General features: G+C 41.1%; 1 protein-coding gene across 2 annotated transcripts in view; it reads left to right on the top strand.

The window, feature by feature from the left end:
- The first annotated feature begins 4,496 nt into the window (after window positions 1–4,496).
- Window positions 4,497–25,058, top strand: part of LOC142160800 (uncharacterized) — a 33,615-nt gene continuing 13,053 nt past the window's right edge. For both annotated transcript variants that reach the window (XR_012693311.1, XM_075215779.1), the window contains exons 1-12: window positions 4,497–4,582; window positions 11,717–11,863; window positions 14,636–14,692; window positions 15,279–15,337; window positions 15,436–15,601; window positions 18,502–18,608; window positions 19,414–20,541; window positions 22,296–22,440; window positions 22,555–22,701; window positions 23,645–23,875; window positions 24,548–24,690; window positions 24,883–25,010. Coding sequence is in view for 1 of the 2 variants with exons in the window: in XM_075215779.1 (XP_075071880.1) it covers window positions 11,750–11,863; window positions 14,636–14,692; window positions 15,279–15,337; window positions 15,436–15,601; window positions 18,502–18,608; window positions 19,414–20,541; window positions 22,296–22,440; window positions 22,555–22,701; window positions 23,645–23,875; window positions 24,548–24,690; window positions 24,883–25,010 (2,425 nt within the window). In the remaining variant the exon portion in view is untranslated. The remainder of the gene's footprint in view (window positions 4,583–11,716; window positions 11,864–14,635; window positions 14,693–15,278; window positions 15,338–15,435; window positions 15,602–18,501; window positions 18,609–19,413; window positions 20,542–22,295; window positions 22,441–22,554; window positions 22,702–23,644; window positions 23,876–24,547; window positions 24,691–24,882; window positions 25,011–25,058) is intronic.

Raw genomic sequence — 25,058 nt, 5'->3', positions numbered from 1 at the left:
AAAGGGGGGGGTGGCGATTTTTAAAGGAGGGGGCGGCGATTTTCACACGGGGGGACGATGAGGCGATTTTCACACTGTGCCTAGGGCGCCAAGGACCCTAGCACCGGCGCTGATGTAGGGAGTACTACCCGTCCTATATAAAAACACATGTCTGAGCATTTGAGAAATATTAAAAAAGATAGACAAACACACCCTCTTTCTAATCATTTCAAAGAAACACGTAATTGCTCAGAAAAATCTTTAGTGTTCTTCTTAGGGATTGAAAAAATAGAACCATACTGGAGAGACAGGGATATAAATGCCAGATTAGGGTGGATTTATAAATTGAACACCCTTACCCTTTATGGTAAACTCAGAATTTGAACTGAAATGGTTTCAATAAAGCTAAAAAATATCTGAATTATAAACTTTAAAAATCCTTTTGAGAAACAACTCAAATTTTATTTAATTTTATCTTTAGGATTAGTAATTTAGTGCTTATTTGACAGCAGTATTGGGTACAATAGTATAGATAGATGGTCGTTTTTCTTTTTATCGAATATAGGATTTGTTTGTTTCAAAATAACGTTCAACACTATAAAATCTCTGAATAGATCTAACGAAATTGACAGATTCTTTTATAAAATAGCCCAATGTCATAAAATTATCGTATTAAAACACGTGCTGCATGTATAATCCTGTATAATGTAGATTACATATGGCTTGGTTGATATATGCTAATCAAGCTGGGAGTCAATTTTTGATAGGCTAGTTTCCTATCACACAATCGTATTTCTTAGAACTTGCTGCTCCCTGGAAAGTCCCTAAGCGCAAATATCGCTAGAGAACTTTACGTAGGTCTCTAGACATAACAAAATCGATTTATATAGAAAACGGAGGTCCTTTCAGTTCTCCCTCCTACCTTACCTCAAAGATGGGCTTTAAAGTTTAAAGACCAGCGATCACGTGATCGAACTCTGGAGGCAGTCCATTTATAAAGAGATTCATTTGAACATCAGTGACTTATAGTTAGACTGTATCACATGCTAAAGACTTCAGATTTACAAATCAATGTAGTTTACAGTTTTATTTAGATGTATTATCTTTTATAATATCGCCAGTGTGCTAGATATGATATATAAGTTTGTATATACCGATATCATCATCATTTATTTATATAGCGCCACTAATTCTGCAGCGCTGTACAGAGAACTCATTCACAACAGTCCCTGACCCATTGGATCTTACAGTCTAAATTCCCTAATATAGACACACACTGACACAGACACAGACAGATAGAGAGGGAGAGACTAGGGTCAATTTTGATAACAGCCAATTAACCTACCAGTATGTTTTTGGAGTGTGGGAGGAAACCGGAGCACCCGGAGGAAAATATAATATAATTTTAAATTACCTTGTTAATTGTATATTTCAATTAAACTTTATGGACTATAAAAACTGCAATAGGATGTAGGTATGGCATGCCTTGAAAAAGGTTGAAATGTATCAACTATGTCTCTCATGATCACCCAAGGACTCTCACCTGCTGACCTAGTGCTTCTTGGGCCCTTTAAAGAAACTGTTTAATGCAAAAAAAATATGCTTTAAATTTGCTTGAGAGGTATCAATAGCTGATGGGGCTATACTGCCATTTGTAGGTTCTTGGGGTACCTCTTGGTAAGTTAGCTCTCAATTTAAAAACACACACACACACACATATATATATATATATATATATATATATATATATATATATATATATATATATATATATATATATATATATATATATGTATGACCCAAAAGTAGGGACTGTCATTGATTAGAGTTAGGACCACCTTACTAGCAGAAGCGCCGTGACGTGACGGGTGGCTTAGCATACATTTGCAAATGTGTGTAACTAAGAATTCTACATTTTTATGTAAAAGTAGAAATAGCAGCTTTGTTACTGGTTAACATGGGTGTGCTGGGGGATTTTTCTCTGTATTTGCTCCTTTCAGGATAATCCCACCCTTCTAAGCACCTGCAGTTAGCCTATAAATCGATTGAGCAACTTTCCTTTCTGTTTTGCGAATAACATCTGCAAGTTCTGGTAGGCGTGCAGATTACCCAAATGTGATTTTGGAGAAACCATACCTATTTTTTTTTAGATATATTGTGCTTTTTCTTAAAAAAAATAAAAAAAAATTGAACAATATTTTCATTAGAAGCATTCTATACATATAACAATCAATCATGTATTTTACATTGGTGAAATGGAACGAAAATGCCTACTTAAATACCAGAAGTTATTATCATAATTAAATCAAACATTCATAGAGAACCGATAATTGATGATACAATTGACTCAAATATTCATTGAGACCAATGAACAACTTATCATGGATATCAATAAGTTCATATAAAGTTCTAAGAAGTGGTATTCCTCAGTTTACTCATTGCCATTTCCACATTTCTCGCGGCTGGAGGCAGACTGGAAGCTTCTACCTATGTTCACGATTCCCTGAAACAAAATAACTTTTATAAGATAATAGGTGCTAATTCCCTCAAGTTATACCAGGAAGTAAACTTAAGACACTCTTGAATTTTTTTCCTCGTGGTTAATGGAAGGATATCAACATTAATGATTTGTTTTTAACATTTTTTGTGATATTATTTTTTTCTATTAAAACAATTTGTTTAGAGGTATTTGCACTTGTGACACTGACGCTGCTAGGGTACCTCGTTGCTGGTGTACCCAGACTGGTAACTCTGGACCTCTTACTGTGGATCCGGGTTGCTGTGAATGGATCCACCCCATGCCTATCACATGGACCAGAGCTGCTGGGTAGCAGGCAGAGTGGTGGTACCGGAAAAGCTTGGGTCCAAACCAAGCAAGGAAGTTTCCCTTTACAATGCAGCGCCGCTTTAAATTTAATCGCCGAAGACGCTGAACACGCCGGAGTTGAAGAATCCGGACATTAATACATTTACCCCTAGGTCTCTCAGATTCCCCTCCCCCTGCTTCTTGTGGATCCCGTAATAGTGATGGATTCAATTTACACATGCTTTACAGCGAAAATGGAATCTTTCACATCAGTCCCTGCCGCAGTGGAGCTTACAATCTATATTTCCTATCACATAGGCACATGCACACACATAGGTTAATCTCATTAGAAGCATAGTGCAATTGCAGTCTTGTGATGTCACATGACTTACTTGTGTATTTTGTGCAAATACATTTTATCGGTAAGTACACATATTTGAAGGCCATAATGGTGGCGTCTGCAGGGGTGGAAACATTTGCAATGATAGTACTTTGGTTGATAAGTGGATTTCTTGGTTGAGTGTGGTGAGTAGGCCAGTAAGTACGGATGCTATTTCATCCACATGCCAAAACAAAATTTCTTTTTGTGCAAGTGATTATTTAAATAAGATAAAAGGGTACAGAAGGCACATTTAATGGAGCGTTTCCTACTTTGTAGGAGGCCGGGCAGCCTTTTTCTCCAAACAAAATGACTTTAATCTCCTCTGAGACGCTGGAAATTGGTCTTTGTGATGTACTTTAGTGAGATACATTTTACAGCTTCTGGTTTGTGAAAATTCATTTCTAGACACTGATGTAAAAAATTATTTTCAAGTTCAACACACAAAAGTGACACATTTAATGAAGATAGTTCCTATGTCCACTGATAATCTTGATTAATTTAAGACACATATGAGGCTAAATTGAGCAGGAACTTAGGATAAAAACTAAAACTTTCAAAGTAATTAAATGGCGGGGGACGCCCTAAATTAGTAGTAGATTCAATGTTGCGATGTTTAAGTATTGTTTTCATGCGCATGTTTGAGTGTATGCGCAAACCTTGTCCAGGGAGAATTGCGTGGACAGGAAAGTGGGCGTGCACCTTGAAATACGCCAGGCAGACAAATAAAGAAGCAGCGCAAGTCGGCGTTTGTGCTTTGTAAATGAACCTGACTCAAGTCATAATTACCAACATTTAAAAATTATTTCCAGGGACATTTTGCTGCAGGTCTGACGCACTGATGTCTGTCATACACCTCACTGACTTGGATGACAGTGCAGAATGTTTAATATTCCTCATTATTAAGTATTAAGGGGTCATGTGGATAAGTACAAATTGTGAGATTTGCATCTAACAGGCAGAAAAATAATAATTTAATTGTGCACGTGTCAATACACAAAAATAGGGAAGTTTCCAAATAAAAATATCTTCAAAATCTGGAACAGTGTCTGGAAATTCAGGACAGTTGGCAACTACAGGGTTACTGACATGATGAATACAGGTAACAGCATATATTGTATACACACAATGACCTAACACTGTTGTGCACACACAGGCACCGACATAGAACTACAACTCCCACAATGCACTGCACAGAGGAGGGCGGGGTCTGTCTGTTCCATCTTCGCTGTGATGTAGCGGTTTGGCTGCCGATTGACAGGTCTGGTTGATGGGGGAGGACTGATTGGTTGCTAGGAGAGGCTGACCCTGGTCACATGATCTCAGGGCAGGAAGTGGTTGGTCAGTGACCGTGTGTCAGAGGTCAGAGGTCAGAACCACACCAAACCGAGAGACACTGGAGGGAGATTTAAAATGAGGTGAGAGATGGAGGGGAGGGAAGGTGTAATATAGGAGATTATACACAGTGTAATACAGGAGAGAGAGGAGATTATACACAGTGTAATACAGGAGAGAGAGGAGATTATACACAGTGTAATACAGGAGAGAGAGGAGATTATACACAGTGTAATACAGGAGAGAGGAGATTATACACAGTGTAATACAGGAGAGAGGGGAGATTATACACAGTGTAATACAGGAGAGAGGGGAGATTATACACAGTGTAATACAGGAGAGAGGGGAGATTATACACAGTGTAATACAGGAGAGAGGGGAGATTATACACAGTGTAATACAGGAGAGAGAGGAGATTATACACCGTGTAATACAGGAGAGAGAGGAGATTATACACCGTGTAATACAGGAGAGAGAGGAGATTATACACAGTGTAATACAGGAGAGAGAGAGGAGATTATACACAGTGTAATACAGGAGAGAGAGAGGAGATTATACACAGTGTAATACAGGAGAGAGAGAGGAGATTATACACAGTGTAATACAGGAGAGAGAGGAGATTATACACAGTGTAATACAGGAGAGAGGGGAGATTATACACAGTGTAATACAGGAGAGAGAGGAGATTATACACAGTGTAATACAGGAGAGAGAGGAGATTATACACAGTGTAATACAAGAGAGAGGAGATTATACACAGTGTAATACAGGAGAGAGAGGAGATTATACACAGTGTAATACAGGAGAGAGGGGAGATTATACACAGTGTAATACAGGAGAGAGGGGAGATTATACACAGTGTAATACAGGAGAGAGAGGAGATTATACACCGTGTAATACAGGAGAGAGGAGATTATACACCGTGTAATACAGGAGAGAGAGGAGATTATACACAGTGTAATACAGGAGAGAGAGAGGAGATTATACACAGTGTAATACAGGAGAGAGAGGAGATTATACACAGTGTAATACAGGAGAGAGAGGAGATTATACACAGTGTAATACAGGAGAGAGAGGAGATTATACACCGTGTAATACAGGAGAGAGAGGAGATTATACACCGTGTAATACAGGAGAGAGGAGATTATACACCGTGTAATACAGGAGAGAGGGGAGATTATACACCGTGTAATACAGGAGAGAGGAGATTATACACCGTGTAATACACGAGAGAGGAGATTATACACCGTGTAATACAGGAGAGAGAGGAGATTATACACAGTGTAATACAGGAGAGAGAGGAGATTATACACAGTGTAATACAGGAGAGAGAGGAGATTATACACAGTGTAATACAGGAGAGAGAGGAGATTATACACCGTGTAATACAGGAGAGAGGAGATTATACACAGTGTAATACAGGAGAGAGAGAGGAGATTATACACAGTGTAATACAGGAGAGAGAGGAGATTATACACAGTGTAATACAGGAGAGAGGGGAGATTATACACAGTGTAATATAGGAGAGAGGGGAGATTATACACAGTGTAATACAGGAGAGAGGAGATTATACACAGTGTAATACAGGAGAGAGGAGATTATACATCGTGTAATACAGGAGAGAGAGGAGATTATACACAGTGTAATACAGGAGAGAGAGGAGATTATACACAGTGTAAAACAGGAGAGAGAGGAGATTATACGCAGTGTAATACAGGAGAGAGAGAGGAGATTATACGCAGTGTAATACAGGATAGAGGGGAGATTATACGCAGTGTAATACAGGAGAGAGAGGAGAATATACACAGTGTAATACAGGAGAGACAGGAGATTATACACAGTGTAATACAGGAGAGACAGGAGATTATACACAGTGTAATACAGGAGAGACAGGAGATTATACACCGTGTAATACAGGAGAGAGAGGAGATTATACACAGTGTAATACAGGAGAGAGAGGAGATTATACACCGTGTAATACAGGAGAGAGGAGATTATACACAGTGTAATACAGGAGAGAGGAGATTATACACCGTGTAATACAGGAGAGAGAGGAGATTATACACCGTGTAATACAGGAGAGAGAGGAGATTATACACAGTGTAATACAGGAGAGAGAGGAGATTATACACAGTGTAATACAGGAGAGAGAGGAGATTATACACAGTGTAAAACAGGAGAGAGAGGAGATTATACACCGTGTAATACAGGAGAGAGGAGATTATACACCGTGTAATACAGGAGAGAGAGGAGATTATACACAGTGTAATACAGGAGAGAGAGGAGATTATACACAATGTAATACAGGAGAGAGAGGAGATTATACACAGTGTAATACAGGAGAGAGAGGAGATTATACACAGTGTAATACAGGAGAGAGAGAGGAGATTATACACAGTGTAATACAGGAGAGACAGGAGATTATACACCGTGTAATACAGGAGAGAGAGGAGATTATACACAGTGTAATACAGGAGAGAGAGGAGATTATACACAGTGTAATACAGGAGAGAGGGGAGATTATACACAGTGTAATACAGGAGAGAGGGGAGATTATACACAGTGTAATACAGGAGAGAGGGGAGATTATACACAGTGTAATACAGGAGAGAGGGGAGATTATACACAGTGTAATACAGGAGAGAGAGGAGATTATACACCGTGTAATACAGGAGAGAGAGGAGATTATACACCGTGTAATACAGGAGAGAGAGGAGATTATACACAGTGTAATACAGGAGAGAGAGAGGAGATTATACACAGTGTAATACAGGAGAGAGAGAGGAGATTATACACAGTGTAATACAGGAGAGAGAGAGGAGATTATACACAGTGTAATACAGGAGAGAGAGGAGATTATACACAGTGTAATACAGGAGAGAGAGGAGATTATACACAGTGTAATACAGGAGAGAGAGGAGATTATACACAGTGTAATACAGGAGAGAGAGGAGATTATACACCGTGTAATACAGGAGAGAGAGGAGATTATACACCGTGTAATACAGGAGAGAGAGGAGATTATACACCGTGTAATACAGGAGAGAGGAGATTATACACCGTGTAATACAGGAGAGAGGGGAGATTATACACCGTGTAATACAGGAGAGAGGAGATTATACACCGTGTAATACAGGAGAGAGGAGATTATACACCGTGTAATACAGGAGAGAGAGGAGATTATACACAGTGTAATACAGGAGAGAGAGGAGATTATACACAGTGTAATACAGGAGAGAGAGGAGATTATACACAGTGTAATACAGGAGAGAGAGGAGATTATACACCGTGTAATACAGGAGAGAGGAGATTATACACAGTGTAATACAGGAGAGAGAGAGGAGATTATACACAGTGTAATACAGGAGAGAGGGGAGATTATACACAGTGTAAAACAGGAGAGAGAGGAGATTATACGCAGTGTAATACAGGAGAGAGAGAGGAGATTATACGCAGTGTAATACAGGATAGAGGGGAGATTATACGCAGTGTAATACAGGAGAGAGAGGAGAATATACACAGTGTAATACAGGAGAGACAGGAGATTATACACAGTGTAATACAGGAGAGACAGGAGATTATACACAGTGTAATACAGGAGAGACAGGAGATTATACACCGTGTAATACAGGAGAGAGAGGAGATTATACACAGTGTAATACAGGAGAGAGAGGAGATTATACACCGTGTAATACAGGAGAGAGGAGATTATACACAGTGTAATACAGGAGAGAGGAGATTATACACCGTGTAATACAGGAGAGAGAGGAGATTATACACAGTGTAATACAGGAGAGAGAGGAGATTATACACAGTGTAATACAGGAGAGAGAGGAGATTATACACAGTGTAAAACAGGAGAGAGAGGAGATTATACACCGTGTAATACAGGAGAGAGGGGAGATTATACACCGTGTAATACAGGAGAGAGGAGATTATACACCGTGTAATACAGGAGAGAGAGGAGATTATACACAGTGTAATACAGGAGAGAGAGGAGATTATACACAATGTAATACAGGAGAGAGAGGAGATTATACACAGTGTAATACAGGAGAGAGAGGAGATTATACACAGTGTAATACAGGAGAGAGAGAGGAGATTATACACAGTGTAATACAGGAGAGACAGGAGATTATACACCGTGTAATACAGGAGAGAGAGGAGATTATACACAGTGTAATACAGGAGAGAGAGGAGATTATACACCGTGTAATACAGGAGAGAGGAGATTATACACAGTGTAATACAGGAGAGAGGAGATTATACACCGTGTAATACAGGAGAGAGAGGAGATTATACACAGTGTAATACAGGAGAGAGAGGAGATTATACACAGTGTAAAACAGGAGAGAGAGGAGATTATACACCGTGTAATACAGGAGAGAGGGGAGATTATACACCGTGTAATACAGGAGAGAGGAGATTATACACCGTGTAATACAGGAGAGAGAGGAGATTATACACAGTGTAATACAGGAGAGAGAGGAGATTATACACAATGTAATACAGGAGAGAGAGGAGATTATACACAGTGTAATACAGGAGAGAGAGGAGATTATACACAGTGTAATACAGGAGAGAGAGAGGAGATTATACACCGTGTAATACAGGAGAGAGGAGATTATATACAGTGTAATACAGGAGAGAGAGGAGATTATACACCGTGTAATACAGGAGAGAGAGGAGATTATACACCGTGTAATACAGGAGAGAGGAGATTATACACCGTGTAATACAGGAGAGAGAGGAGATTATACGCAGTGTAATACAGGAGAGACAGGAGATTATACGCAGTGTAATACAGGAGAGACAGGAGATTATACGCAGTGTAATACAGGAGAGACAGGAGATTATACGCAGTGTAATACAGGAGAGACAGGAGATTATACGCAGTGTAATACAGGAGAGACAGGAGATTATACGCAGTGTAATACAGGAGAGACAGGAGATTATACGCAGTGTAATACAGGAGAGAGAGAGGAGATTATACGCAGTGTAATACAGGATAGAGGGGAGATTATACGCAGTGTAATACAGGAGAGAGAGGAGAATATACGCAGTGTAATACAGGAGAGACAGGAGATTATACGCAGTGTAATACAGGAGACACAGGAGATTATACGCAGTGTAATACAGGAGAGACAGGAGATTATACGCAGTGTAATACAGGAGAGACAGGAGATTATACGCAGTGTAATACAGGAGAGACAGGAGATTATACGCAGTGTAATACAGGAGAGACAGGAGATTATACGCAGTGTAATACAGGAGAGAGAGGAGATTATACGCAGTGTAATACAGGAGAGAGAGGAGAATATACGCAGTGTAATACAGGAGAGAGAGGAGATTATACGCAGTTTAATACAGGAGAGAGAGGAGATTATACGCAGTGTAATACAGGAGAGACAGGAGATTATACGCAGTGTAATACAGGAGAGACAGGAGATTATACGCAGTGTAATACAGGAGAGACAGGAGATTATACGCAGTGTAATACAGGAGAGACAGGAGATTATACGCAGTGTAATACAGGATAGACAGGAGATTATACACAGTGTAATACAGGAGAGACAGGAGATTATACACAGTGTAATACAGGAGAGAGAAAGGAGATCACAAATTGTTATAAATTAAAATGTTATTTGACGTTACTGAGGAGCTCTTTGACCACATTGTTTCATAGACCTGATGCTTGTATCCAGGTTCCTGAAGTCAGAAGATCAGATTTTGTAATGTACTCTGAGGTGACGACATCAGATCTCACTATTTATATATATATATATATATATATTTTCAACACTTGTATTATCCATAGTTTGATACAGCAGAGAGGAAATATATGTAGATTACAGGTGAGAATTGGAGACACAGAGGTGAAGGCTGAGAATTGGGGTATGAGGTACATTGACTGAAGTTGTGATACATCACTATACTTGTGGCGCCATTACCCAGGGCTGATCCGTTCAGAGGTTTTCCTGGGACTCTGTGCTTAGTGTTACGGCCTTGTCTGACATCTAAGGCTGGGCACACATTATACTAAGGGCTAGATTTACTAAGCTGCGGGTTTGAAAAAGTGGGGATATTGCCTATAGCAACCAATCAGATTCTACCTTTCATTTATTTAGCACTTTCTACAAAATGACAGCTAGAATCTGATTGGTTGCTATAGGCAACATCCCCACTTTTTCAAACCCGCAGCTTAGTAAATCTAGCCCTAAATGTCTCCTGCTGAGATATCCTTAATGATTTTAACAACAATTAAATAAAAAAAAAAAAAAAAACAGTCCCGATCAGCAGCCGATTCCTGTGTACACACTATACACGTTTTACACAATTTACCATCAGATCTGTGCTCTTCATCTGTCATAACCATCGGCTGAAAAGATTGTGACCCTGCACACGCCATAGAGATCTATGGACACTGCCGGTGCCGAGTGCTTACACACTGCAGAATTGGAACAACATTGCGGCACGACGTTTTTAATCCGGTTTAAAAATCAAATGAAACGAGCTTTGCAGCGTGCACGCTAATGTGATATCAGGCCGACTGGTCGTTTATCATGTGATTGGCCCGATAATCATCTGACAACCCTGTAGTGTGTACCCAGCCTAGGGCTCTATACAGCTTTTTAGCCTGGTTCTGCCCTGTTATTTATAATGCAGTATTAGTATTAAGATGATGTATTACAGACTTCTGAAAGTAAAATAGTTATGCCTCAAACTCATTTATAAAATTTTATACACAATCTTTTACTTTATGTCTGTGCAATAATGAGATCTCTTTATCATGGGGAACCTGCTCTCAAACACATCAGAAATTACCCATTATAAACAATGACATCAGAATTCACTGTTTATTCAGATATTATATATAGGAGTTTACACATATAACAATAACAATTGTGTATTATACCTCAATAAAAAAATGATATATTATTCTTAATGCCGGTGAGACTCTGGGGTATATTTACTAAACTGTGGGTTTAAAAAGATGGAGATGTTGCCTATAGCAACCAATAAGATTCTAGCTGTCGTTTATTTAGTACATTCTACAAATGTACTAAATAAATGACAGGAGGATTTGTTTCTCTAGGAAGGTACATGTGACAGCGAAATTGGGATTACACTGCCTGCTATATACAGGCAAAAACGGCATCTATGTGTTGTAATATATAGGTGCATCGGTGTTGTTAACTTGTACGGTTTGTGCCCAGGTTTAGGTGGATGCAGGTCACGCTGGCGTAGCAATGACGCAGGGGGTGGAGCTTGGCCGGGATTGGCTGGCTCTGCAAAGGGAGCTGCACAACTCTTTAGAAGCTCAGAAGCGGCAGTCAGTGCTGGTGGAGAAGCTGCAGGCAAAGGTGAGTGGCATGATAAACCTCCCCATAGTATGCTCACAGGGAGGTGTGCCTATTGTGACCCCCCCCCATAGTACGCTCACAGTGACCCCCCCCCATAGTACGCTCACAGGGAGGTGTGCCTATAGTGACCCTTCCCCCCATTGTACGCTCACAGAGAGGTGTGCCTATAGTGACCCTTCCCCCCATAGTACGCTCACAGAGAGGTGTGCCTATAGTGACCCCCCCATAGTACGCTCACAGAGAGGTGTGCCTATAGTGACCCCTCCCCATAGTACGCTCACAGAGAGGTGTGCCTATAGTGACCCTTCCCCCCATAGTACGCTGACAGGGAGGTGTGCCTATTGTGACCCCCCCATAGTACGCTCACAGTGACCCCCCCATAGTACGCTCACAGAGAGGTGTGCCTATAGTGACCCACCCCATAGTACGCTCACAGAGAGGTGTGCCTATAGTGACCCCCCCCATAGTACGCTCACAGAGGGGTGTGCCTATAGTGACCCCTCCCCATAGTATGCTCACAGAGAGGTGTGCCTATAGTGACCCCTCCCCATAGTATGCTCACAGAGAGGTGTGCCTATAGTGACCCCTCCCCATAGTATGCTCACAGAGAGGTGTGCCTATAGTGACCCCCCCATAGAACGCTCACAGAGGGGTGTGCCTATAGTGACCCCTCCCCATAGTATGCTCACAGAGAGGTGTGCCTATAGTGACCCCTCCCCATAGTATGCTCACAGAGAGGTGTGCCTATAGTGACCCCCCCATAGAACGCTCACAGAGAGGTGTGCCTATAGTGACCCCCCCATAGAACGCTCACAGGGAGTTGTGCCTATAGTGACCCCCTCCATAGTATGCTCACAGATAGGTGTGCCTATAGTGACCCCCCCCATAGAACGGTCACAGGGAGTTGTGCCTATAGTGACCCCCCCATAGAACGCTCACAGAGAGGTGTGCCTATAGTGACCCCCCCATAGAACGCTCACAGAGAGGTGTGCCTATAGTGACCCCCCCATAGAACGCTCACAGAGAGGTGTGCCTATAGTGACCCCCCCATAGAACGCTCACAGGGAGGTGTGCCTATAGTGACCCCCCCATAGAACGCTCACAGGGAGGTGTGCCTATAGTGACCCCCCCATAGAACGCTCACAGGGAGGTGTGCCTATAGTGACCCCCCCATAGAACGCTCACAGGGAGGTGTGCCTATAGTGACCCCCCCATAGAACGCTCACAGGGAGGTGTGCCTATAGTGACCCCCCCATAGAACGCTCACAGGGAGGTGTGCCTATAGTGACCCCCCCATAGAACGCTCACAGGGAGGTGTGCCTATAGTGACCCCCCAGTACTACGTTACTCCCGTAGAGCTCTAAACTCCACCGTGTGCCGGTTATTACGAAGCTAGAAGAGTAAAATAAAAAGGTATGATACCCTTGCAGCGCTACATATACCACTACTGCAAATCAGTGAATTATAACTTGACACCCAAGTTTAAATGACAAATAGAAAAAATAGGTAAATCACTTTTCTGCGCTGTGGTTTCCCAAACACAACTGTAGAATAAAACTTAAATTAAAAAATACTTATAGGTTGATGATATGATGTTCAATTTCTTCCAATCAATCATAGAAGTTTTCCTGATGGCAATCCAACCATGTAAAGGAAAAGATTATAATAGTGTGATACTGTATAGTACAATAATATATATGCCCAAGTTGTCAATATATGGCTTATTCTATTCTATAAGATCACTGAAATCAATAAATAGGTGGTAGATATATGGTGTGGGATTCCCCACAATTGAATCTACTTACACCGTAGATTCTTTAAAATTAGCACTTCAAAATAGACAAAGGCTTCCGCTCCTCCCCGCTTCTTCTAATCCTCACGGAAAATACAAGAAACAGAGAAATATCTCTTAGGTAGAGGCTAAAAACATTTATTGTATAAAAACATAGATGTTCCTACCGCGGAGTAAATAGCGATCAGTATGTCATATGTGAGCCATTCCAGCGGGTACACAGATATTTGTTAGTAAGGAGTAAGTGACGTCCGGATATTGGCTGCAGAATTTCAAAACAGCAGGATTGTGAGCTGAACAGTCACTGAACTCTCCATCTAAGCAAGTCCCGTCTCGGTCGGCAAGCACAAAGAAACACAGTATGGAATCACTGACTAGTTTCGATCCTGTTCAATGGATCTTTTTCAAGCTAGAAGAGATTACTACGCAAATGTAGGTTTTCAGATTCTTATTTCATAAGATGATTTGCAATATTACAAAGTTTTCTTCTTTCTGGTTGATAAAAAAAACAATTAAACATATCAGTTTCTCTGCAGCATTTAGGGTTTGTGATGTTGCAGAGTAGCAGCATCATTGTTTCAACAATGTAAGAAACTGGCAGCCTAGTAGGTTCTTTAGTAGTGAATAGGTGAAGGGGCGGGGGTATGTTACAGCTCAGAATTCAAACTGAGTCGATATAACAGATGAAATATCCAACTCATAAACTGCTTGCCAGAGAATCCTAAAATATAATATAGTGTACTCATCCCCTACACACAGTGGGATCAGCCATTCATGAGAATGCAGCCTAGCCGCTAGTGACATTACTGAAGGTTGAAGCACTCTGGGTAACGCTACTTCTGTAGTTGCTAGGGAATTGATAGGCTGATTGGCCACCTCCATTGTGATTGACAGGTCCACTTTAACAAAATAAATAAATTCTGTATACTTGCTGTATACTTTGGTTCTAAGCATCTCGGTATTTGTTTCCCTTCTCTCAGGTTGTACAGTACAGAAATCGTTACCAGGAGCTGCAGCAGACTCAGGAATGGAATCTGGTACTGACCAATGGGCAGAGGCGGACAGTCACAAAGATATATTTACAAGGAAGCTTTAGTACTCTAGCTCGGGATATGGGAGAGGAGGGTGGGATTGGCAGTAGAAAAATGGTTGGCTGCTGTGACAATTTTTATTATAAGGGAAGAGTTTGGAAAAGTCTTCACGAGGCAACAAAAGAGAGAGTTTTGAGACATGACTGTTTGTCTTCGTCAGAGCTCAGATAGATACCGGTGGAACAAAAGTGTGAGATGAGGTTTTAAGAGTCCCCTTGATATTGTACAGATAGATTATTGATCATTGCTATAGCTATTAGATAGATATCATTACAAGTGGGTGGTTGTGGGTATCAGATGAGCTTTTAAAGTCCAGGATAATCAGTAAGGAGTAACCACCGCAACTTAAAGTGGAACTGTCTACAGGTTCTTTAGCATTATTTTTTTGCTTTACTTCATAGTGCCTTGCACTAGCAAAATGCTAGAGGACATGTTGACGTTTGATCTTCAAGTCTGTATTATGCTTCTGACTTAGTTACTGATACTCGCGCAGCAGATAGCTACATAGTGTTGTCTCGTGTTTCTGCCACAGAGTCACGGAGAATTAGAGATGGATAAAGCTCTACAGAGGTTGGAAGAGGAGCAGCAGAGGTGAGTTAAGAAGACATTGGTGGATGAGCTTCGGACATTAAGGACAATAGTGATGGTGGGACAGGTATATTGGTAGTGAAGAATGTCCTCTTCTACAGGTGCGAGAGCCTGGCTGCAGTGAACTTGTTACTCAGAGAAGACCTGGAACGCACACAGGAAGCCAATAGCATGCTGGGGGAGGATATGCACAAACTGACAGCGGACTGGTCTAGTGCCCTGCAGGAACTAAAGAGGAAGGAAAGCGACTGGGAGTCTGAGAGAGGTGTAAGTGGCATCAAATAAAATGATGAAGACAGACCAGAAATAGAGAGGGGTGTTTAGAGTGTACACAGTGGCTCAGTGGTTAGCACTTCTGCCTCACAGCACTGGGGTCATGAGTTCAATTCCTGACCATGGCCTTATCTTTGTGGAGTTTGTATGTTCTCCCCGTGTTTTTGTGGGTTTCCTCCGGGTGCTCCGGTTTCCTCCCACACTCCAAAAACATACTAGTAGGTTAATTGGTTGCTATCAAAATTGACCCTAGTCTGTGTCTCTGTCTGTCTGTGTGTGTTAGGGAATTTAGACTGTAAGCTCCAGTGGGGCAGGGACTGATGTGAATGCGTTCTCTGTACAGCGCTACGGAATTAGTGGCGCTATATAGAGAGGTGGGAGGGAGGGGAAAAGTGAGTACAGGCAGGTAACTATGGCCCAAGAGGGTGGGCACGGATGACAGGTTGAGAGTCACTGAGGGGAGCAGTGATTCTAAGATAGAATCACCTGTCTGCCATATATGTGTATGGTTCTCTATCACTGGCTGTATCCATGCTTGTTAACACAGTGCTTCTGTTTGTGTAGTTACTCACAATTCCTTAAGTTTAATACTATGTTGTCTAGCTCTTTGGGATAATCCTGTTTGGTATGAAGTAGCTATGTGGATTTAGATGCCTCCTTTGGTTTCTCTGTTTCAACCAGTATATACAGTAACTGTCAATGACACAACATCTCCTGGATAACTTACCTAAGCTTCCCGCAATTATTTCACCTGTCGCCAAACTTTATATTTTTGTGGACACTTAGGGCCTGATTCATTAAGGAACTTAGGCAAGAATTTGAGTAGGTTTTCTTACTTAAGTTTTCTGGACAAAACCATGTTGCAATGCACGGGGTGTAAATTAGTTTATTATTTTGCACAACAGTTAAATACTGACTGTTTTTTCATGTAGCACACAAATACTTGATAGCTTATTTGTACACTCAAAGTTGATATTTGTGTGCTTCATGCAAAAAACAGACAGTATTTAACTTATGTGCAAAATAGAAAACTAACTTGCACTCATTGCATTGTAACATGGTTTTGTCCAAGAGACTACTTTCCTATATATATATATATATATAATCTTAATGTGTATAAAGCCATCCCACATTACCTAGAAACTCATTCTTGCATCTGACACCCTTTTCCTTGTCATTCTCCAATATTGTTCTTACAGAGCCGGAACCGAATGGTAGAATATACGGCACAACCAACACATATACAGTATATGTAATAAAGCATCTCTCAGGCATAACCAGAGAGCATAATGCCGGCTATGGACAACATTTACTGTCCCTACCTATTAACCTTAGTATGGAGAGAAAAGTAACCGTTAATATTTAAAAAGTGTTGGATTGAACATGCATTGTGGTCACCATGGATTTACATCAAACAGAGACGTCCTACACATCACTCTACTTGAGATTGTTACCCCCTGTGTGTTCTACTGTGTCTATGCTCCCAGAACAGGATCAAATTAAAAGGGGTAATCTTACACAGTTGAGCATAATGGGGGGGGGGGGTGTATTTTTCATACAGCACCTGAAAAAGTCTATATACAATGTAAAATTGTAGCTGCTACATGAAAATATTAATAAATATACCCAAGTATTGTTGTGAATATCCAGACTGAGAATACACCTGCAGCAATTCAGTTAAGAAGTACATGCAAAATACCAGAATTGAACTCTAATCAGAACATCCAGCTAAGAACGTGCTCCATAATTGGATTAAAAAACAGAAAATCTTTATTAAAAAACGTTAAAAGCGTAATGGAGGAGTTACAGGCTGAGTCACAAACCCAAGAGCCCTTTCTACTTGTGACATTGGTAACAAGCTTTTTTTTGCTAAGTCAAGAAATGGAGTGACCTTTTTCAAATTCTACCTTGATATAACACTAAGGGAACCACCTATCCCTTTACAAGATATTCAATAGCTATAACAATTGAGTATATCCCATGTGCATATAAGATAAATCTCCACTCCCACACTAATTATCGTATGACAATTACAAAATATTTGAAAGTCCAAATATTTAAAGGTCCAGATAATGTCCACAAATGTCCAAGATCTTGAATCCAATTAAAGTAAGATAAAGTGTCTTTCAAATCTTTGACATCCTTCAAGTAACTAGTGATTATCACGGAAACTTCTCCAATATTATTTGGCTAGCTCTATTCACACCAAGGCGTTTCAAACCAATGCTAGGTTCTTTTTCACCTTGAAAAAGTAAGCGAATTGAAAGGTGTTCGTACCCCAATATTACTTCATATTAAAGCCTATCACGTGGTGATTAGGAAAAAAAATAATTTCTAACCTTTTTCACCTGTTCCCTAAGGGTTTTCCACTCTGGGTATGTAATAATGGCTTGAGAATTGCTACATATGCTTCTCTCTTTCTCTTTTTTTTCCCCACGTCCGCAATTGTGAACAATATTGGAGAAGTTTCCGTGATAATCACTGGTTACTTGAAGGATGTCAAAGATTTGAAAGATACTTTATCTTATGTTAATTGGATTCAAGATCTTGGACATTTGTGGACATTATCTGGACCTTTAAATATTTGGACTTTCAAATATTTTGTAATTGTCATATGATAATTAGTGTGGGAGTGGAGATTTATATTGTATGCACCTAGGATATACTCATCTGTTATAGCTATTGAATTTCTTTTGCTAAGTACACAGACTGTTGCCAGGGCATTCTGTTATTGGATTACAAGATGAAACAGATTTTAAACGAAGCTACAGATAAAACTTGAAGTACGATTGCTTAAAGTTGAGATTATTGGCTTAATGAGTGTGATCTCTCCGCGGTTGTGGAGTGGTTTTGTGATAATGCTGTACCAATACATTGTTCCCTCTCCTATACAGCTGTACAACAGCCGCATACAGGGCGAGCATTCTCGCCTCCTGAGTTTATGGACAGAGGTTGTAACGTTCCACCGACATTTTCGGGAGCTGAAAACTGCAACAGAGAGGTAAGAAGGCAAAGTCGTAGAGCCAATAATGACTTTTCTGTAGAAGTTGTTGTAAATAAATACGAGACTGGTTATCAAATAAACTAGTCTAAGTATTACTTGTATGTACATTATTCCTCCTCTTCCTGCTCATTAAATTGATTTTACCCCCCCTGACAGGAGAGGGTTAACTGAAATGATTAAAGAAATCAAATGCATTGGGCTGAAATGAATATTCCGTTTATATTACTAGTGTTATAAATAAATGCATAAACAGCTGAGAAAGGTATCATTGTATTTGTTTGGCTCTGACATTGTTAGTCATCAAACATTAAATCTTCGTTAAGGTGGCAATGTTAGGACATGCCTCATCCATGCCAGAGATAATATACTACACAGATGTTTGTACACGGTGTTTGAACAATACTTACAGCTTCTCTGCTTCATTCTACTCTTCTGCCATCAAACTAGCCTCAGCCAGACCTCACACTGTGCTTAGATTGTAGCCTTGAGCTTTTATAGAGTCCTCAAAATCCTGACTTCCGATTTCCCTGTATTTTACTTGTTTAGTTATCTATCATTGGCTGCAAGTTCCATAACTACTGCACCCTGTTAGGCATGTCTGTCATACACCAGATTGTCCAAAATACATCTGCACAATGGAAAATATGTCGATAAAGCTTGGTCTAGGAGTATGAATTACCTATTTGTTTTACCTTTTAAAGTGGAAGCACATTACTAGTAACCAGCACAGTTATTACATATTTGCTATTGTCAATTTAGCTGCAATGTAATAATAATACAATTGTGATTTCCACTCTGTCAGAGATTTATCTGCGGTTCGGGCTGATTGGACAAGATGCATCCGCCTTCTTCAAACGTCATGTTCTTCTCTCGTCTCATGGAGGCTGCAGGGTCCAGAGAGGGTGACACAGCCCCCAAACTATCTGATAGTTTCTTGGGACCATGGGCTGGAGTCAATGAGCATGAGTGGTCAGGAGGACAGGGCAAAAATGGAGCCCGAAATTAAGGAAGTAGACACATCACTTGAGTCCTTTAGGCGTGCAGAAGAATCTTTAAGATCACAAATTGAGACACTGCGACAGGAAGTAGAAAGTAAAAGCTCACATGTACAGATATTAGAGTTGGAGCTCAGATCACTTAGGTCAGAGCTAGAGACAGCAGAAAAGGAAGCAAGCGTGATGAGGTCACAGCTGGAGACCGCAACACAAGAAACGAGCGTGATGAGGTCACAGCTGGAGACCGCAACACAAGAAACGAGCGTGATGAGGTCACAGCTGGAAACCGCAACACAAGAAACAAGCGAAATGAGGGCACAGCTGGAGACCGCAACACAAGAAACGAGCGTGATGAGGTCACAGCTAGAGACAACAGACCAGGAAGCGAGCGTGATGAGGTCACAGCTAGAGACAACAGACCAGGAAGCGAGCGTGATGAGGTCACAGCTAGAGACCGCAACACAAGAAGCGAGCATGATGAGGTCACAGCTAGAGATGGCAGAACAGGAAGCAAGCTTGAAGGAGATTTCACAGGAGGATATTTTAAAAGAAGAGATAATGTCACGGGCACAGCTAATCACCGCTAACGAAGAGGTATGCCTAATGAAGTCACAACTGGAGTTGTCAAATCTAGAAGTAAAGTCATTGACATCTTTGGTTGAAGCACTTGGGAAGGAAATAAGTTCATTAAGATCACAGCTGGAGGCATCCCAGCAGGAGGTACATCCACTGAGGTTGAAGGTAGAGTCTTCTGAACAGGAAATAGAATCAAGTAGTCGTCACGTTGAAGAGCTGGAACAGGAAGTGAGCGCTATGAGCTCACAGCTTAAAGAGCGCTTTCTGGAGGCGGAGTCTCTGAGGTCGCGTCTGAAGACATACGAAATGGAGGGAGAGTCTCGATTTCATGATATGGAGCAAGAACTGCGAGACAGGCAGTGAGTACAATAGTTTACTATATTTAATTTGTATTATTCATTGGTTTGACTGTCGATCCTTCTCTTACATAAATTACTTAATGGACATGTAAAGTGAATGTTTGGTCCGCTTTAGGCAGCAGACATCCTGCTGCTTTTGTAACACTACGTAAATAAAGGGGTAACATTGACGTCCCTTATGGTCCCTTTTTTTTTTCTTCATGTGTGTTTGTCCTATTTTTAACACACGGGGAAAGAGGAGAAGCGGAATATCATAGATGGCTTATTTGTAGCTGGGATTTATCTGTATAGTTAAACAGACCTGAACAAGTAGGAAAAGATAATTTGATACTACATTTTCCTATACTCATCATCATCATCATTTATTTATATAGCGCCAACATATTCCGTAGCGCTTTACAATTGGGGACAAACATAGTAAACTAATAAACAAACTGGGTAAAACAGACAAAGAGGTGAGAAGGCCCTGCTCGCAAGCTTACAATCTATGGGACAATGTGAGTTTGACACATGAGGTTAAATCTACATTTGCAGTCGGCCCAGCCAGACTGCAAAGGTAAAAGTAACTCATAAGCTAAATGATCCTCTCACACAACAATGTTGGTCAAGGAGTAGTTGTATAACAGGTGGTAACAGGGTAATGTAGTGAGGTTAAGAGGGTGGTTGAGGAATATTATAAGCTTTTCTGAAGAGGTAGGTTTTCAGAGAACGCTTGAAAGCTTGTAGACCAGAGGAGAGTCTTATTGTGCGAGGGAGAGAATTCCATAGAGTGAGTGCAGCCCGGAAAAAGTCCTGTAATCGGGAATGGGAGGATGTAATGAGTGTGGATGAGAGACGCAGATCTTGTGCAGAATGGAATTGCTGAGTTGGGAGATATTTTGTGACAAGAGAGGAGATGTATGTTGGTGCAGCTTTGTTGATGACCTTGTAGGTGATACAATGAGAAATAGAACCTATCTGTCTAATGGTTAGAAAATAGAGACTATAAAATCTTCCCACCCCCCTTAATGTCATCCCTGTATGGAGGGCGATACAGGACAGAGCGGAGGACTTGGTAGTTGAAGGCACCATGTGAGACTGTAAAGATAACTAGTGTAAGTAGAAAATTCTGGTGTCCAGAATCTCTGCCCGTTGCTCTGTAATATCAGATAGCTCACGGCTGCAACAAGTGTCCGGTGTTAGAAGACTTGTCTAGTTGGGAGTTATCACAATTTCAAGAGCACACCCATAGTTCTGTCTATTGTGAGAACCCGGAAGGAGCTGTGGGCAGGTGCAAGTTTAGGGTCCGATGTCTATAGCTAATGTTGAGCAGGACTGAGATGCTGGAGATCCTTTTAGCGCGACCCAAGAACTGACTCTTTGGGGCATATTTACTAAACTGCGGGTTTAAAAAAGTGGAGATGTTGCCTATAGCAACCAATCAGATTCTATCTGTCATTTCGTAGAATGTACAATAAATGAAAGCTAGAATCTGGTTGCTTTAGGCAACATCTCCACTTTTCCAAACCCGCAGTTTAGTAAATCTAGCCCTTTGACTTATAGACTGACTTTCACGGCTGTGTATATCCCTTCTCTTCTTATTCACTTGTTCTTCCAGGTTTGTGTTCCCATCCCTGGTTTGAGTAATCAATAATATCCTGAAAACTTTATTCCCAACTACATCTCATTTAGTTTCCCCCGTTTTGTCTTTGTCCGCACATATTTATACCTTTTGACCATCTTTACATCCATTTTCTTTTCTGCTTTTCTTGCAGCCAGCGATCGCTTGATGCTATCGAGTCAGAACGCTCTGATCTGTGCCACGATTTAATGCTGTTAAGGGAGGAGCTTCTGCGCTCTCGCCTTGAGACGGACTTGTCTCAGGATGAAACCTCTGGGTTACAGAGTGCTCTTCACAAGGTAGGATCTCACGGATGACGATCTGTAGGGATCACTAACAGAAAACTATTATTAGGATCATTGCAAAATTACTGGAAATCGTTTTTTGCTATTAAAATAGTGCTGTTATTATAGGCAGAGAAACAGATGGCGGAGCTGCTGGTAGACCAGAGCCGACACAAGGCCGACGTAGAGGATCTTCAAGATGCACTTGCTAAGATGGGAGACTTGAACAGAGCATTGTCTCTGGATAAAGTGGAACTGGACAGTCTCTTGCAGCAGGTGAGTACTGATCAGTCCAATAAAGGTTTACAATAAACATTTCCAAAAATTATATTAAAAAAAATGTATATTTCGTATTAAAACTACATCACTTTAAAAGGGTCATCATCATCATCATCATCTATTTATATAGCACCACAAATTCCCACCAGTCCCTGCTCCATTGGCGCTTACAGTCTAAATTCCCTAACATACACACACACAGACCGAGAGAGACTAAGGGCAATTTTAATAGCAGCCAATTAACCTACTAGTATGTTTTTGGAGTGTGGGAGGAAACCGGAGCACCCGAAGGAAACTCACGCAAACACGGGGAGAACATACAAACTCCATACAGCCATGGTCAGGAATCAAACTAGTTCTAACCACTAAGCCACCGTGCTGCCCAATATCCATGATCGCAGCTTCTTATTGGTCCTCCCACTCGCAGCCACTTGCAAAATGTCACACAGCCCCAGACTAACCATACAACCCGGGAAAACTGCTCAGTAATTACTCTTGGTGCCTGGAACATTAGTACAGACCACCTAAACAATATAGATTAATGCTGACATGTGCACGCAGATTTTAATCCAAATTTCGACCAGATTATCCGACCATTGCACAATGTGTGCCACCCACCCATCTAAACGATCAAAACGTAGGGGGGTAATGCCCAAGTTTGGCCAATGACTCCCATAGGCATATATGTAACGTTATCGGCCGTCCCTTAAGTGATAGAGAAGTTTGGTTCTTCAATTTACACTGCAACCCATTCAGATCCGTGTAGGTGAATCCACCATGTGGGTGGACAAATTAAAGTTAGATCCATGCAGGTTGCAATGAAACAATGTAATTGGATTGACCATGTGATATAGCAGCCTCTATGGGTGGTTGGTCGGCGGGCAGCCAGTCACAGGGAAGAGTATAACATTTCCCATTCGTTTTCATGTTGTTGTTGCAGAAGGAGAAAGAGATCGAGTCTATCAGAGACATTCGACAGGATTTAGAGAGACAGCTGATTACATCCCGTCAGCATCTGCAGCAATGCGAGACAGAGCGCTCACAGCAGAGAGCAGAGATCGCCAAGGAACAACTCTTACTGCAGGAGAGCGAGGTGGCAAGAGAGAGCCTGGAAACTGAGCTGAGATACCTCCGGGGAGAGAGAGACAGACTGCAGGCCGAGTTGAGACAGGTGAATGGAGACACTGTCAGGTACCTACGTGCTATGTGTGTGAGATTGCTAACATGACTGTCAAGAAGAGCTAAAATTAAAAATGTAACTTCATGTCTTCCTTTCCCTCACAAGTGAATGCTAGCATGGCGTTGAGAAAAGTAAACATATTTCTGATTGTTTAAATGTCCAGGATGCTTTCTGAGTTGCTACACAGCAGATAACATCATACAAGTTACTTTAAAACTCTAGTTTTGTTAATGTTCTGTCTATCACAAGTATTCTGTTGCCATGGAAACAGATTTTCTCTCACTAAACTGTCCAATGTTGCTCTGCATCGGCTATCTGACTAAATCACATAGTTCGCATTTGATGAGAGACTGTACAGAAGCATTAATGCATGTGTGCATGTTTTAATTCCTTATCAAGTCCTTAATGTATGATTGTAATTATTTTCAATATGCATGTTATGTCTAACGTTCCCCTTTTAGATGTCTCATGTCGATTGAATACCTCCCTCTCAATCATCCTTCTTGTGTCTGACACGGCTATATAATCAGAACTCTGTGGCGTGCACTTACATATGTGCACTGTGCACATAAATGACCCCAAGTGCCTTTACCTCTTCTCGTTTTTGTGGCTGTTATTCTTACCTAGATTTTTTTTCTCCAATCTTTCTATTTTGTCCAATAGGAAAGAGAGTGTCTGGAGAAAGAGCAGGACAGATTGTCTCATGATGCGGAAACCCTGAGTCAGGAGAAGTCTACACTGAGTGTACAGCTTGGAGTTACCGAAAGAGAGTGCTATGACCTGAGGGAGAAGCTGGAAGACATCCAGTAAGAGACAGTCTACTTTAATCTCTGATAGACATGCCATAGTGGTATTATCTGCCGCTTGAGTATCGAACTAATGCTGCATTGGAATGTTACACCGTACTAGCTGCATATACTTTTGTCTACATTGTAAATTTATCAATCTTCTTCCACTTTCTATGTGTATCACGTGCGTTTTCTCTTTGTGTCTCCCAGTTCCATGAAACAGTCTCTGGAGGACTCTCTCTTTGCATCTCAGGAAAGGTCTTCTCAGCTGGAGATCACATGTAGTCAACTAGAGATGCAGGTGGCAACAATCAGTCAGTCCAAGAAGACTGTCCAAGGTGAGACCGGTAGTCTGTTGTGCTCTGAACACTGGGCGGCAAAGAGAC

The sequence above is a fragment of the Mixophyes fleayi genome, chromosome 6 (assembly GCF_038048845.1).
Source record: "Mixophyes fleayi isolate aMixFle1 chromosome 6, aMixFle1.hap1, whole genome shotgun sequence".
Taxonomy (NCBI): Eukaryota; Metazoa; Chordata; class Amphibia; order Anura; family Limnodynastidae; genus Mixophyes; species Mixophyes fleayi.
This window is presented reverse-complemented; position numbering and strand designations above follow the sequence as displayed.